Source organism: Penicillium chermesinum (assembly GCF_028974085.1).
Source record: "Penicillium chermesinum strain IBT 19713 chromosome Unknown utg000005l:1.0-4115287.0:1.0-4118363.0, whole genome shotgun sequence".
In the NCBI taxonomy this organism is placed as follows: Eukaryota; Fungi; Ascomycota; class Eurotiomycetes; order Eurotiales; family Aspergillaceae; genus Penicillium; species Penicillium chermesinum.
The window spans coordinates 3,985,853-4,001,400 of NW_026695315.1; the positions used below are offsets into that span (position 1 = coordinate 3,985,853).

General features: G+C 51.8%; 5 protein-coding genes across 5 annotated transcripts; 2 read left to right on the forward strand and 3 right to left on the reverse strand.

Moving 5' to 3' along the window:
* Positions 1 to 1,269: 1,269 nt before the first annotated feature.
* On the forward strand, positions 1,270 to 3,305 carry N7468_007706 (PHD finger domain protein; the record flags this gene model as incomplete). Its single annotated transcript, XM_058477002.1, has 3 exons — positions 1,270 to 1,563; positions 1,655 to 2,092; positions 2,142 to 3,305. 3 exons carry the CDS (start codon positions 1,270 to 1,272, stop codon positions 3,303 to 3,305), a joined length of 1,896 nt encoding a protein of 631 aa, XP_058329892.1.
* An 842-nt stretch (positions 3,306 to 4,147) lies between these two features.
* Positions 4,148 to 5,359, forward strand: N7468_007707 (sideroflexin family transporter; the record flags this gene model as incomplete). Its single annotated transcript, XM_058477003.1, has 5 exons — positions 4,148 to 4,251; positions 4,301 to 4,434; positions 4,511 to 4,605; positions 4,688 to 5,053; positions 5,270 to 5,359. 5 exons carry the CDS (start codon positions 4,148 to 4,150, stop codon positions 5,357 to 5,359), a joined length of 789 nt encoding a protein of 262 aa, XP_058329893.1.
* Positions 5,360 to 6,641: 1,282 nt separating this feature from the next.
* Positions 6,642 to 8,961, reverse strand: N7468_007708 (putative protein kinase (Lkh1); the record flags this gene model as incomplete). Its single annotated transcript, XM_058477004.1, has 6 exons — positions 6,642 to 6,833; positions 6,901 to 6,988; positions 7,050 to 7,509; positions 7,570 to 7,917; positions 7,983 to 8,064; positions 8,158 to 8,961. 6 exons carry the CDS (start codon positions 8,959 to 8,961, stop codon positions 6,642 to 6,644), a joined length of 1,974 nt encoding a protein of 657 aa, XP_058329894.1.
* A 2,320-nt stretch (positions 8,962 to 11,281) lies between these two features.
* Positions 11,282 to 12,241, reverse strand: N7468_007709 (d-3-phosphoglycerate dehydrogenase protein; the record flags this gene model as incomplete). The annotated part of the gene is made up of 1 exon (XM_058477005.1): positions 11,282 to 12,241. The coding sequence occupies one exon, from the start codon at positions 12,239 to 12,241 to the stop codon at positions 11,282 to 11,284; it is 960 nt and encodes a 319-aa protein (XP_058329895.1).
* Positions 12,242 to 13,413: 1,172 nt separating this feature from the next.
* N7468_007710 (uncharacterized protein) lies at positions 13,414 to 14,936 on the reverse strand (the record flags this gene model as incomplete). The annotated part of the gene is made up of 3 exons (XM_058477006.1): positions 13,414 to 14,057; positions 14,115 to 14,709; positions 14,787 to 14,936. The coding sequence occupies 3 exons, from the start codon at positions 14,934 to 14,936 to the stop codon at positions 13,414 to 13,416; spliced, it is 1,389 nt and encodes a 462-aa protein (XP_058329896.1).
* Between the last annotated feature and the right edge of the window lie 612 nt (positions 14,937 to 15,548).

A 15,548-nucleotide genomic window follows, 5' to 3' on the forward strand; every position in this document is an offset into this window, starting at 1 on the left:
TCAAGGCCATGGAGGCTCTTCAACTTTGGGGATAGACGCATGTCGTCATCCGTGAGATTGGCCCGCTCTCGACACTAACCGGGGCTTAGTCCCAACTACTGGATCACGCCTGAGGATTGGGTCGAATGGACAAAGCGCAGTCATTGGTTCCAAGTGGCTCTTCCAGAGCTTGGAACCCCAAGCAGGGCTCTAGATCGGCAGCCATTGCCCAAGGAGAGGCTTTGCTCCGGGGACTCCTTGATGCTTCCCCTTCCCCTTCCTTCTCAAACCCCTCCTTGTGCAGTTGCCGGTCGGACCTCGGGAGGATAATTGACGTTGCATGCGATAGGCATTCTCCAGCGATTATGCTCCGTAAGGGTGTTATGGCGAGTAGTTCAAGTGGCAATTCTACAGTTCTACAGTTCTACAATTCCACAATTCTACAAAAGACCGACTCTCCACGGGAGGAGCTGACCAGGATGGCACTAGTACCGACTGTGGATCCCAATAGTTACAACAATCCTCACCAGGGCAAGCTGGCCTTCAAATCCCCCAAGTAGACTCTAACCGCCCACGTCTATCTCCAGAGTCGCATTGGGGATTAACGGTGCAGGCCGATTTCCCGTATCGGGAGCCTGGGGTGGATCGGTGGAGGCTCGGTTTAGAAAATTTACTGCGTAGAAGAAAAAAAAAAAAACCAGGAAACAATTATTTAATTAATTCCTATTCCGTACGGCTTAATTCCAAAAGTCCCCACGGCAAAAAGGACTAACAGAGCAAAAGAAAAACACTTCTCCCCCTCCCAGCTTTTTTGGATCTCCAGAGCTCGCATTCTTAGGGGATCAGGCCGCAAACTCGAAAGCGAGAGGATCTACGTTAGGCTCATCTGAGACGGAAGTAATCTTTCACCACTTTATTACAAAAACTACGGAAAGTAGTGCTCAAATCAGACCATTCGTTCCTCCCCGGGCTTGGCCTGGCGATGATCTAAAAGGGAGAGAATCAAGGGTCGTGGCTTCTTCTCCAAAGTCCCAACTGCGCCAGTTTTGAATCTGCTGGCTCTCTCCCCTGTCGAGCATTCTTTGTCTTCCACTTAAGGTTGCCTGGCAGCTGGACCGTCAATGGTTGCCGGGCCCTGAACTTTGCTGACATGAGTTGGGATCACCCTGTCCACAGGTATGCTCCCCTTCCCTCCCTTTGCTCGTGCGGGGTCTAGCATTTTGCTATTACGGTTCTCCTGTGTTCTCCCGGTGGACTTGTTCTGTCAGACGCTACCCTGATGCGTCCAACATGCTAATCCACCCGGCCATGTTCAGCTTCAACTATCCCAATGAGCCTCAAACCCCGACGAGGACCCCCACTACCTCTGCCTTGGACTCCTTTACCACCCCGAAATTGGAGTCGAGCTTCTTCGACCCCCGAGTCACCTGGGATACCGCCGACCCGTATGCCTCCAGCCCCGAGTTCCTTCGTTCTCCGCAAAAGTTCGGTCTCGGAACACCGTCGAATCCGCTCAGGAAAGATTCCTTGGACGCGCGGCTGGAGCCGACTAGCCATGGCAGATCGTATGAGCAGACGGATACGGTGAGGCGCATTCGGCCTACGAAGCCGTCGGGGTGCAATGATGAGGGCGCTCGAACGGGTGGGCTCAGCCAAGTCGGCTGCCTCCATGCAGACGCCGCCGCCGACCAGTGCATCAAGACGCAAGATCCCAGACTTTGAGCCGCCCAGCAGTGTGGCGAGAGCGGAGCACTTGGAGACTCCGAGTCGGCTTTTGGGTGCTTCGCCGAGGATGTTCGCCAATCTCCAGTCCTCCCCGGATCTGTTCCAACTGGCCTCTTTGGATCCAACCGGATCTCCTATCTTTCCCCAGCAACGGCTCTTCTGGGACCAAGAGCCAGATCAAGCCCACAATGATCCTCCTCTCCCCAGTACACATGCCTTCCACCCACCCAAGCCGGCCCCTGATGCCTCCCTCAACGCCCAGTTCCCGCAACTCCCTACGATCGATGGTTCCATGGACCTGCCCGAATTCAGCAATGGGTTCGGACTGACCCCAGCGTTGCCTACTGATGCAGCTTTATTCCCGGCCCCCTTTTCTACTTCTCCGCGGGTCTCAGTGGCCAAAGCAGAAGACCCAGCCCTATTTCTGAGCTCCCCAGCACGTCGCTTTGGTGGCTCTCAGCTATCCCCGGAAAGAACGTCCCTCCGTGGAATACGACAACCGTATCATCACCAGACGGAGGAGCTCTAAACGGGAGGAGCTTCGACGGGCTCAAGGCCCCGGCTCCTTTTCTAGTTTATCGGAAGAGGACGAAGAGGACCTCACCCCGCGAGGGTTAAGACCGGGCCTTACTCGTAGCGTTACTTATACCGCAAGTACCAGTCACTCGAATCGTCCCCTCAGCCAGTCCAGTGGAGGGATGGCATCTACCAGTGGTATTCGCAAAAGTCCCTCCAAGGGTCGAGCATCGCCGGCGAAGACGATGCGGCCAACTCCACTAGGGCGAGCTCATTCGATCGCCACCAACCTTCCCAGGCGAACCCAATCGGTGATTCTTCGCATTGGGCGAGATGGCCGAGCAAAGGCTGAAATGCAGCCACTGGAGGAGGGCCACACGGGCTTGACTGATCCTCTCACGGGCATGGATCTCGATGGATCCGCGACAGAAAGCGAAGCAGATCCTGCGGAGTACTCAGAATATCCGGTTCTTCCGCGGTCTCGGTCTTCTTTTGCCTTGTTTGATGATCGTCCGCCTTTCTCTGGCAGCGACTCGGGGTCGAGGCCCCCTTCAAAAGGGTCGTATACCTCCGTCAGCTCTTCTCACTCGGGGCGTGTGTCTCCTTGGGCAGGCTCATCGCGGGGGGTTGGTAACCGGTCTACATATCGCGGATCCCCTGAAGCTGTGAAACGAACACCTAAGCGGCATTCATCTTTCCTTCCCTCGGACGCATCTTACACAAGGGGCAGTGTGGCCTCTCAGTCGTTGCCGGGGGATGATGATGACAGCGGGGACGCACAGCATGCTCTTCTTCAGGTTATCAAGGGCCGACGAAGCCAAGGAAACTGGGCCTCCACCGGCGCTTATGGCGGGGGACTGTCGCGATCGGCCACCTTCGCTCACCTTCGATCTTCTCCCCCTAGGATGCACAGTGACTTCGATATCCCGTCGCATCATTCAAATACCTCCCCCACGACTGTGACCGACCCTGATCTGGCTACTCCACATAGCGAGCGCCACAATAACTTCAGCAATCCGAGTACTGGAACCCGTTGTATCTGTAATTCTATGGACAACGGTGGTCATCTGATGATCCAATGGTAAGTCCAGATCTTTCTCCCTCTGGCAGGGCTCTGTTTCTATTTGCCGTTCGCATGCCAACCCACCCTGCAGTGAATCGTGTACCCATTGGCTCCACACGAAATGTGTAGGGCTGGAGCGTGCGAACCTTCCGTCATTCTACGTGTGTATGTTTTGCGACCACACGCCGTCACGCCAAAATCGGCCCCGGTCGGGCTATGCGCCCGGGGGTCCTCCATCACCACTTGCGCATAAGTCCTTTCGTTTTCGATAGAACATGAGCTATCTTTGCACATGGCTGATGTTAACTGATGACCCATTTTCTTTTCCCTCCGTGTCGAATCCCTCCCGCATCCCTTCCTTGCATTAACTCGGGATGTCTCCCGTCGGTCTGTCTCTTTATGCGCTTTTCTTGCCCTCTTCCATGATGATACCTGTGTACTATTGTCCACACTTTTCTTCTTTCATACATATAGCCCGCCTACAATAGAAAATCCCAAGTCATATAATCCAGAGTCCCCATGTTCCGTGCCCCTCAGATCTGTTCCGCTCGATGATTCCCCAGGCTTTTGCCTCGTAAACGCCCTTGGAAAGACAATGTCCATCCATTTCGAGGCGGATCAAAGCCCAGTCGCATCCCCGTCCACATCGAACTAGAAGTCGACGACATGCTAGGACCGATGATCATATTTCTCCAGAAGCTGCAAGTCTCCATAGATCGGGGGGCCCACCCGATCTCGGCGATTGTTCCTGGGTGCCTCGGCTTCTGATTGGTCGCACTTTATCGCACTCACCGCCCTGACTATCATTGAAGAACGACGCTCTCCGCAAAAAAAAAATTGGAGTCGTCGCTCTCCACGTCCTTCATGTCCGCCTCGCTCCCCGGTAACCGGGACCTGCCGGTGTCTCAGTATGACTTGGGAACTTACTGGGGCCGCGTTCGCCACGCTGCAGACATCTCCGACCCTCGGTAAACCCTGTCGAACCACCAATTGAAGGCATAGCTAACCTGAACCTAGGATGATTCTGACCTCGTCCGCCAAATTGCAGCAGGCTAAGGACCTTATCACCTTGTACAAACAGAACAAGATACCCTCTATGACCCCAGAGCTATGGAAGGCAAAGAAAGTGGTCGATTCGACGCTCCATCCAGGTACGGACCAATATCTTGATCGAATTACGATTGTCGCGCCAATTGAGACGCCCTGCTGACGTTGTTGCGCTATAAGATACGGGCGAGACTGTCTTCCTCCCCTTCCGCATGTCATGCTATGTCCTCACAAACTTGGTTGTTACTGCGGGCATGCTGACCCCGGGTCTCCAGGTATGTTCCCACATGCGCAACACAGATAAGGGTCAACGGCACATGTCAGATGCGGAGTTGGGGCTAATTAGTGATCCGTTAGACTACGGGCACTCTTCTCTGGCAAATTGGCAACCAGTCTGTGAACGTCGCTATCAACAATGCCAATTCCAATAAATCGACCCCATTGTCCACCTCCCAGATCGCCAAGTCCTACTTGATGGCTGTCACAGCTTCTTGCTCCACAGCTCTTGGTCTCAACGCTCTCGTGCCTCGTCTGAAGGGCATCTCCCCCAACACCCGCCTGGTCCTTTCTCGTCTTGTCCCATTCGCCGCTGTCGCCAGTGCAAGTGCCCTCAATGTCTTCCTCATGCGTGGCGAGGAGATCCGCCGCGGCATCGACGTCTACCCCGTTCTGTCCGAGGAAGAGCGCGCCAAGCGCGACGGGCCTCCCGAGAGCCTGGCAAGAGTAAAAAGGCCGCTACCTTGGCGGTTGGTGAGACTGCCGTCAGTCGTGTGCTCAATGCCACGCCGATCATGGTTATTCCACCCTTGATCCTCGTTCGGTTAGAAAAGACGAAGTGGCTTCGGGCCAACCCCCGTATGGTTCTCCCCGTGAACTTGGGGTTGATTCTCACAACCTCGCTCTTTGCCCTGCCTCTTGCGCTTGCGGCTTTCCCCCCAGCGCCAGGCCATCAGTGCCAGCAGCCTGGAAGAGGAGTTCCATGGGCGTGGTGGCCAAAGTGGACTGGTGGAATTCAACCGTGGGATGTAACTTGGACCATGCGTTTGGATCTCGTGTCACTTTCTCTCGCATTTAGATCATGTAGATGAGCATGAGCAAGCACATGTGCATACATTGAACTTGGCCTACGTGATCTATAATCTATAGTATATGGCTCCGTATTAGGGTTCTCAGTTCCTTGTCCTTTACATCGATATTTGATAATACTGGATAATCTAACTACATGGTTAGATGGATAGTGATTCTATGTATTGTGAAATCTTAAATATGATTCATCAAGTGTATCTATGTTAATAAATTGAGGAATCTTTGAAGAGCTTTCACACCTCATAGTAGTGAGGAAATCTCCGATTTAGCGTTGCAATTCCCGGAGAGCCCGGGTGGTAGAACGGAGTTAAGGCTATTTAGGGCTTTATAATATTCCAACGATGGCGATCTCGAGTTTCAAGTGAAGGCTTAATTCTACGAATCCCTTAATTAAGGCTCCAAGTTTGTTATTTCGGTATCTTCAGAAAACTCCCACGTCCGCCCGCGCAACACATGGCCATTCTCGAGTCTATGCCCTGAAATGGACCCGCTGGACTTCGGTTGAGCCATACGATAACTTTCCTTGACGAATACCGAATGACAGCCAATAAAGTTGCCTTTCCACTGATGCTGCTAAAATACTACGTGTCATAAAATCAAAGGATCGATCAAGTCAAATTCGACTGGATCAATGCCTATGTACACTGCGCTCCATACGAACTCCTGGGAAAACAGAAATGGTATAAGAAAAGCAGCCTAAGAATCAAACCTCCAAACCCCACACCATGGATATTCAGGCGAAAAAAAAAAACCGATAGTAATAAAAGAACACGAGATCGTAAGAGCCTGTAAACATATAGCCCGCACTGGAACGAATGGCAGGTAGATAAATAGGACAATGAGAAATCGCGATTGCAAAGGTTCGTGCAAATGCTAAGCCCCCCCCCCGGGCAGGTTAGGGGGGGAGAGGAAAGAATTTAAAAAAAGAAAAAATGCGTGGCGAGATTTCCTGCTCTGTAGAGTTGCAAGGAGTCCCAGAATCCCACAAGACACAAGCCATCGCAGGGAAATATAAGGATAAAATAAGAGAAGAACAGGAACATCGTAATCGTCATTTCGCCCAGTGAACCCCGCACGTCCTTGCCCATTCATTAGAAATACCTCGAGGTATATGACCTTGAGAACCGATTATCGATACGGATACCTCCTGGGATACCGATTAGAAATTGCAGAATGCTGCTGTGAAAGCCATGAAGCATGGAGAGAGCTCAGAGGCGATGTAAGACTAGCGACCCTGGCGATGCAAGCCCATGCCAATACGGTATGCTTCAGTGCCGTCGTCAATCAGGCTCTCCTTGAACCAGGGGTGCTTCAAGGCTTCTTTGGCCGTGATGCGTTGTTTCGGGTCGTAAACGAATATTTGTCGTAGAAGGTCAAGAAATTGACGATTGAAGTTTGAGTTGGTTGGAATAAACTCCTGCAAAAGACATAAAGTAAGCAAGTGGCCACGCAGAAGAGTGGAGGCATTCGGGAGGTGAACATACGTTGATCTCTTTCATGGCACGAACGTACTTCCGAGATGCCCGGGTGGTTTCGTTGTTGGGGTAATCAAGCTTGTTCCGCACAAAGTACCTGGAAAATTCATGTCAGAATCCGATACGCAAACAAGGCTTGCTCGTCGTGGGGTACATACTTTGACGCCGAGTTGTGGTTGCCAGTACGGCCTTGCGTAACTTGCTTGACAATCCTTTGGTCAAGTTTGTGTCCAATTACCGCTTCCATCATCGCCAGATGTTCTAGGTTATCGTGGGTCTGGAATAGCGCATCACCAGTGAAGAACTCAACCAGAATACATCCAATACTCCAGATATCACAAGGGAAACTCCATCCTAAATTCAGAATGATCTCTGGGGCTCGATAGTGTCTCGTTGAAACCACCGATGAGTGATATTCGTCATCGAAGGTGGCCGAGCCAAAATCAATCAGTCGAATTTCGCTGTCGAGGAGGACCCGCCGCTGACGAGCGTTTCGGGGGTTGGCATGTGACGAAGACGGAATGGTTCGGTTGTAGGTGAAGGTCTGGTATGCATTGCTCACAAGGAGAATGTTCTCGGGCTTAAGGTCGGTGTGGATAAGGTTGAGGTCGTGGAGGACTGGCAATTGTTAGTGGAAATCCAGTCAGAAGAGAGCGGGATCGCAAGAGGCGAGCTTACAGGCAACGCTTGTAAAAAGCTGGCGCGCAAAGTGCTGGATCTGACTGCTCGGAAAGGGAACAAACCCGTTCCCTTTCAAGAAATCGAACACACTTTGACCCAGCAGATCGGTGACAATGCAAATGTGGTTTCGAAAATCAAAGCAGTCTCGAAGATGAATGCACTTGTTCCGATTGCTCTTATCGTTTGAGGCCAGAGTCGATAAGACTCGGAGCTCGATGCGAGACGCATCTCTGTACTTGGGGATGGAGCGGATGATTTTCACGGCGCAGCGGGACTTTCGTTGTTTGTCATAAGCTTCCACTACTTTGCCGAATGTACCCTGGCCCAAGAGTTTGATGATAGAGTCTAGAAAAAAATGGAATGGATCAGTGATTGTCACGATCGAGATCGATGACAGCGGGTTTGCTTACATCGGTCTGTCAGAGGGGTGTCCGGGGTCACCAAGTAATGACCGTCGTCGTCGTCGAATTTCTCATGGCGAGGGCCAGCCATCTGTGAGATGGTGTGTTAGATGGTTGTCCATTATTGGAGGGGGAAGAGGTGGGTTCATGGAGAAAGGCAATGATAAGAAGAGGGAAAGCTCACGTCACGTATCACTGGCACAGGGACATCCTTGGCCTTGATTATGGGATGTGGCGGTGGGACGTAGCTGAGGAAGGCATCGCCCCCAGTCTCCAAATCGCGGCGCTTCTGCTCATCGCGAGCGGATTTCCGAGTGGTTCGTTTCCGCTTTTGACCGACAGAGGGATCTTCATATACCGCCGTATTGCTAACACCCGCACTACCTTGAGAACCGAGCGACGTCGGTGCAGTGGTGTGCAGCGATGTGGTTCGATCGGTGGACAGAGAGTGCGAAGAGTTTTCTCCGTAGCGCTGCGGGTTGATAGAGAAGGACGGTCGGTCGTAGTAGCCTAAATCATAGGCGGTCTCGATTCCAGTACGTCGCTTCTTGTTAGCCGGCTGGGTCACGGGAGGCTGGCCCGCGGTCGTAGCATGAGGCGGAGGCACAGGGGCGGCGTTTGATGACTCTGGAGCTGGACTATCATCGATCACGATGACCTCCTTAGGAATCCCATTTTTGTAGAATTCGCCCCAGTCGGGCTGTTTTTTCCGGCCATTTTGTGAAGGAGCCGCACTTGAGCCACTCTGATGAGAGACCATGCCTGATGGCGTAGATGTGGTCGGCGCGACGCGGGACGACTGGCTGTAAGGTAGGGTGGTGGAGGTTGTAGGTGAGGGGACGGAGTAAGTGTAAGAATTGGCGAGACGAGCCCCTGCGGTGGTCGTGGCAGGAGCTGGGTACGTCGAGGTCGTTTGATAAGAGGAGTGAGGGTAACCGTAGCGCTGGTGAGAGGGATGGGTCGCGGTGGCCGTGGACGGTGTCGACATACTGCGGAGGAGTGCCGTCCGTCACACGAACGAGGTTTCTAAGCGTGGAGAAGTCGGGCTGCAACGGATTGGCAAGGGGAGGCAGGAGTTGTGGGTTTACGTTGATCACAGCCAGCCAAAGCAGAGAGAGGCAGCGGCCAAGCGGAGAAGAAGCGGGAAAGAGAATATTCTTGGGGTGGGTGGAAGGGGCTTTTGCTTCGAGACGTGACGATGACGAGGCGGTCGGAGAAAAGCGATGGGATTAGGCGTGATGCATACCTCGGTCTTCAAAGACAAGGGGATCACGAAGAAGGGGGGTAGTGGTTGCGACACATTGAGGGGAGAAGACAGTCACATTTGCAGGGCAGAGGGAGATTTGGAAAGACGCCCGAGATTTGAGGAGGATTGAGGGAGTTTGGGGCCTGTCACTGGACGAGGCGTGAGAAGAAGTCAAATGTTTGCCGATCAAGGCGGGTTTGTTCAGTTTGAATGACGCGACGATCTGGCGCTCGAGGCGGCACTTCTCGGGCCAGTGACTCTATGCCTTCGATATATCTAACTCTTCAGGAAGACTGCTCAGGGGATTGACGCCTTGTTCGGTTTGATTCCGCCTCCTCGAGACAGTTTTGTATGGGGGGGTGTTTTAACGTGGTCGTGATTCCTCCGTGGGTCTAAGCGTATGGAACCTTGGGATTTGCCCTGCATAGAAAGGCTGTAAGATCATCCTTCAGGGCTGCATAAGCCTGTCTACACTACTCTATATCTTAGTACTGACGGTATTGACGGATGTATAGAACATTCTCGTTTCAAGTTCCCACCTTCACCCTTCAAGATTGTGGGGATAAAGAGCACTCTCGACTGGGGTGTCCTGGCCCTATACTTCCCCATTTAGCCGACTCTAGTGATACCCACACCGCGCCACCTTATAATATCTACTCGCCACACCTTCAGGTAGAAGATCCGAGTAACACTAAGGATGTTGTGACAAGGTCTTTATCTACACGGCACAGAAGATCACGAAAAATAAGCACACAACAATTGCCATTGAAAACCCCATTGAAAACCCGCCCCGAGTCTCCCCCAACGTCTCCTATTCTCAGCACTTGCGGACCGCTACGGAGGGGTCACCTGATGACTGACTCAGCTTTCTAACAAATGCCCAGTGACAGCTGCAATGTTCTAAGTACAAGTGGGAAAAAAAATAATTATTACCTGTGCAGTGATCGCTCTCCGGGTATCCTTCGTTCACACTACGATTCTGGCAATTTCAGGTCTTTGGTGAGGACATCCCCAGATGCCGACTGTAGATGTAGCTTGAGAACTGTGAAATTGGATATTCGCATTTTCAAGATCTTCAAGTTGACAAATCAATGCCATTCACTGGTAGCGGGTCAATTTTCTTATAATTCATATATTTTGAAGACGGTGCAATCCTAAGACAGCCATAAGCAATTTCTAGTAGGGAGTCCATTGGGCACCGTAGCATCAGCGTGCGGTAGAATTCAGAAGGCAACATAATGAAGGAGAACCGAGAAAGTATATTTGAGCTATTTATTGCCAACCCAGCCCCCTAGGTGCGCTGTTCCAGTAGCACGGAGACTGCCAGAATAAGCCTGGGGATCGACCGACGACCCTGGAGCCGCAAAATACGATATTTGAGTAGCATCGCTATTTCATCTAACTGAGCTATTGAACCGACAGCAAAATACATCCCCTCACCAATAATTAAGAAGGTTATTCATAACTTTAAGCAATGACATGGCTAGCCCTTAATTCACTATGGGATGTATCTGTCCGTAGGCATTCCACAGGCATTGATTGTAGTGAAATCCAATGTAGCTGCGAAAAATAGCTCTGAAGCCGGCGACCAAGCGGTGAACATCCTCACAAAACCCAGTATTGAGATAAGATACGCCAGAATATCCTCCGTCAGGTCACATCCCTGCAAGGAGGCCCTCATCAAGGGATGAAGATACCTCCAAGGAACACGTCATGGAGCAGGGAGCGGGGGTATTCGAGACTGCCAATCATCGCCTTAGTATGGCTTATCTTCCTAGCTGTCTTCCACGAGGAACATGGACTATTTCAGGTGGAGCTAGGTGGCTCTTCACGTCTGGACTCTTTCCCTGAGATCGGTATGAATTCTTTGACATCGCTGTGTAAACACCATCGTTCAAATAAATTCAGTGCTGCTGCTACACAGTAGAAGCCCATGAACCTTTAGAACTTCAAAGTCTGGTCCAATTTCTCATGACAGCCAGTTGGGGTAAGCTTTCCAGGATTGGGATCTTTGGTTATCATTGGTATTTACTAGTATAATGAGAGACGCGGTCTACAAACCTCAAACAAGCTTTCCTGGGACGTCTTTTTCCCCAGCAAGGGCGGCCAGTAAACTCCTTACAACGGTTTTACCGCTATTACTCTGGTTCTCCCTCGTGGAAGAACCGACATGAGGAGTCAGAATGACATTGTCCAACTTCAAGAATTCCCCATACGTGTCCGTCGTTGGAGGTTCCGATTCTGTTGCGTCTAAGACGGCGCCCCAGATCCGTTTCTTCTGAAGTGCGAACAGGAGCGCATTTTCATCTACAAGCCCTCCACGGGCAGTATTCACCAGGATTGCACTTTCTTTCAACAAGCCAATTTCACGCTCGCCAATCATATGCCTCGTGGTTGGCAATAGAGGGACATGTAAAGTAACAACATCCGATTCGCGGAGCAGTTCTTCCAGGGCGTGAACTCGGCGATGGGGGATGCCTTGCCAGGCATCCTTTAGTGCGTACGGGTCATAGCAGATAATGGATGATTCGCAAGCACCAATCCACTTCTTTGCTGCAACGGTACCGATATTCCCCATGCCCACGACTCCAACGGTCTTCTGGAAAAGGCTCAAACCAAGTGTTTGGCTGCGAATCACACGCTGGCCCTGGCGGATTCGTCGATCAATCTCGGTCACACGACGAGTCAAAGATAAGACGAGGGCCAGGGAAAGCTCTGCTACAGACTCAGAGTTCAGACCTGGTGTGTTATAGACAGCCACACTCGCGGCTTTCGCAGCTTCTAAGTCGATATTGTCAACGCCCACGCCTTGTTTGACCACGACTTGTAGACGCGAGGCAGCTTGGAAATCAGCTTTAGTCAGACGAGTCTCCGAACGAAGAATAATGCCATCGGCCTGGTCATGCCACTCGGATTTATGAGGGTTATCAGGAAGGACGACTTGTATTCCGGGTGTTGATTGAAGTAGTGCAATGGCATCCTTATGATAGGGATCCAAAACAAAGACCTTTTTGGAAGACATGACGCAAGACGATGACTCGTGGAGGATGAAGATAGGAAAGTTCCCACGTTGTCCAATCCTAAGATGTGAGGTGAAGAATAGATAGGGGATGAGTAGTTGACTCTAGGGTTTCCCAGTATAACCTCGGGCCCGGAAGACGCCGACGGCGATTGTCCGATTTCTACTAGAACCAACCGGCCCCACAAAAAGTTGGCGTCAAGCTGCCCCGCCTATGGGAGTATACCGTACGATAAGGTCTCACAGGATGATCCTGTTCCAAAGCACCCACAATTTTATGCGAGTACTAATAGAAGAATTTTTCAAACTACGAGGTTCCTATTACCACATTTCTAGATTGACTTTGTACTTGAGGGTGCAGTTGTGTTTGTGTCCGCCTGATATTCCCAATACAATGTATGCAGGGCTTGATGACCGCTTGTGCAATGGCGAGTAAAGCTGCTGGAGCCGTTATTGACGGTCGTTCTAGAAATCTGGTAGAGAAAAGGGCCTAGGAATTCCCGGTATTTGTAAGGGATGTCGCTACGGCACTACTTTGGAAGCTTGTCATGGTGACAGCCGTCGTCGAGCCGGTCAAGTTTTAGGCAAACGATCAGGATGTCGTCCCCGACGCGGGGAATTATCTAGTCGGCTCTTTAAATGGGATTGTGGGTTCCCCACGAGAGCTAGCAGGTACGGCTCAGTTGGTTAGTGAACAGCGATTGTTACACAATGACTGATGCCAGAGATTCGGACAGAACAGGCATGGAAAAGCGAGTCCAGGGACATACTCAAGATCGGCTATTCCCAGTGGACATGGAATGCCTTTCTCACAAGCCATCCCAAGAATTTAGAGCGCAGTTCTAGTATTTAATTACTTCATTCACATTAGACCACTTCCAATCGAGCCACGTTTGTACTGGTCAGCTACCTTCGCACAGAGATGCATCGTCAAAATTATTTTTTGACGGAGATAATTTGGAAAAGAAAAGAATCCCAGTAAACCCCCGGTAATAAGGACCCAGAAACGCCGCGAACCAATCTCATGCAGACGATGCAACCCCTCCAGGAGCACGGGGGATACAATGGACAAATCATCCCTCCCACACATGAGCACAGGGATGGATGAAGAGTCGAGAAGAAGTAAGACGTAAAAGGGAAGAAAAGAAAAACTAAGATTACAAGAGGTCGCACATTCAAGGACCGCGGTCCTCTTTGGGGTCCTTGGAGTAGCCCCGCTGCACATGTTTGATGCCTCGGCCATCTGCCTCGAGCATGTAGAGGAGGTCTCGAACCTGGATTCCCGCGCCCTTCTCTTGGTCTTCGCGCCATGATCCGATCCGACGTTTCATCGGACCAGAGGATGTTTCTCCAGAGAGAGTGGACTTCTCAGGCGCAGCGGTGGGGGTAGATGGGTTGGGCCGAGACGGGGATGAAAATCCACTAGATGATCCTCCGGATTTTAACCAGGAATAGGTCTTTTTAGCGCCAAATCTTCCTCCAGACAGCATGCTGTTGGTAGCCATTCGTGCCGTTTCAACCGACTGCTGGTGCTGCTGGACCTCGCTGGCTTTTGTATCTACCATCTTCCTTGCTTCCTTCTTACTGACAGATTTCTTGTCAAGCCCTGCCTTTTCAGGGATGGGAGTTGAAGGAGCAGAGCCAGCTGGATCAAGCGAGTCGGCCCGATTGCCCGTAGCTTCATTGAAGGTAGCATCCGCACTGCGCTTAGTGCGTTTAGATGCTCGCTTGTTCTCATATTGAGCTTCTTTACTAACAAGACCTCTGTATCGTTCTGCAACTGGCTTTGGAAAAGCGCCACCTGAATCATTATGGGAACCTGTAGAGTATGTTAGCCACATCGGCGACACCATCGGAATTCGCAATAACAACATACGCTTTAAAGAATTGGTACCATTCCCAGGTCCTGACACTGCCGACTGAGCGACATCTTTCCACTCAGTTGGAACCACACCATGTGAATGCGCCCGGCGGCTGCGGGAAAGAACCGAGGAGTAGTCGATAACGCCTCTCAACCGTTCTTCACAAGACAAAGAAACTAAATTCAAGATATCCACCATAGGAGCTCCTTCTTGATTGATGATCGTCTGGCCTGTGCGAATCACAGAGGAGCCGTCTGGGCCAGTGACCTCAATAGGCTGCGGCCTACCTGGGACCGGGTGGAAGAGGCCCTCTGAGGGAATGCGGACTCCAAGCTCGAACCCACGTTTTTGAATGCGCTGTTCGAGCATTTTGGTCAAAAGGAAGGGCTCCTGAAGATGATATTGCGCCCGTCGCGCCGCTTCGGTATCTTCACGAGTGGGCTGGCCATTCTCTTTGAAAGGGGATGCTGTGGGATCCGACGAAAATGAATCATGCGGAACGCCCGGTTTGATAGGCAAGTCGCCGAAACTGCTAGATGCTGAGAGTGTTCCCGTGGTGGACGCCTGGGACATGAATGATGTGCTGATGGGAGGTGGTTGCTGGGGTATCTGCCCCGAGAGGCCGGTTGCGCCTGCGCATTGGACCCTGAGAAGCTCCGTGTGAGGAATGCTTCTTCTTCACGTACATCGATACCAGAGGAAGCCAGAACGTCGGTCAGCTCCGCTGCATCAGTTGTCTTATCCGCCGGACGTGAGGGGGGGGCCCATAGTGCCAGGAGGAGCTGGGGGAGGTGCCGCAACGGGGGTGGAAGGCATGCTGTTTGGCGCTGTTCCATTCATCGGTTGCGTGGACGGTAGCTGCATCGCACCAAAGCTGGGTGAGTCATATGGTGGGTGCGACTGCCCCTGAGGGAGTGGTGAAAGGCGCGGTCGTTTCGCTGCTGGAGGAGCGGGGCCTCCGTTCACAGGCGACGATGAGTGAGGAGAGGGGAGAGGAGACGGTGGGAGAAAAGGGCTGGGAAAATTGAGAGGGCGGTTGCTGTTGCTGCTGAGGTTGATGAGTTTGCGCCATGGTGAAGCAAGTTTCAATATTAATCGAGAGCGACAACTGATGGCATGGGCTATGGTATCGGGGCCTGGCGGGACAAAGTCACGTCTACGCGTGCTTGATCAAGCGGCTTGCACGCAACACCGAGTGCCACCGTGACCATCTCAAACCTTCTGGGACAGCATGAACACGGCGACTGGTATCGATGAAGAGCCAAGCAGTAGACGGAGGGAGAGCGTTGATGACGATGGTGAACCGAAGGATGCGTAAAGGAGCTTTTGCGCGAATGAACCTGAGACTGGAACTCTCCGCGGTGATAGGTCACGTGACCTATCACGTGACACATATCCTGCGCGCCGATATGGGTTTCACCATTCCACTGATAGCAACCAAGGCTACT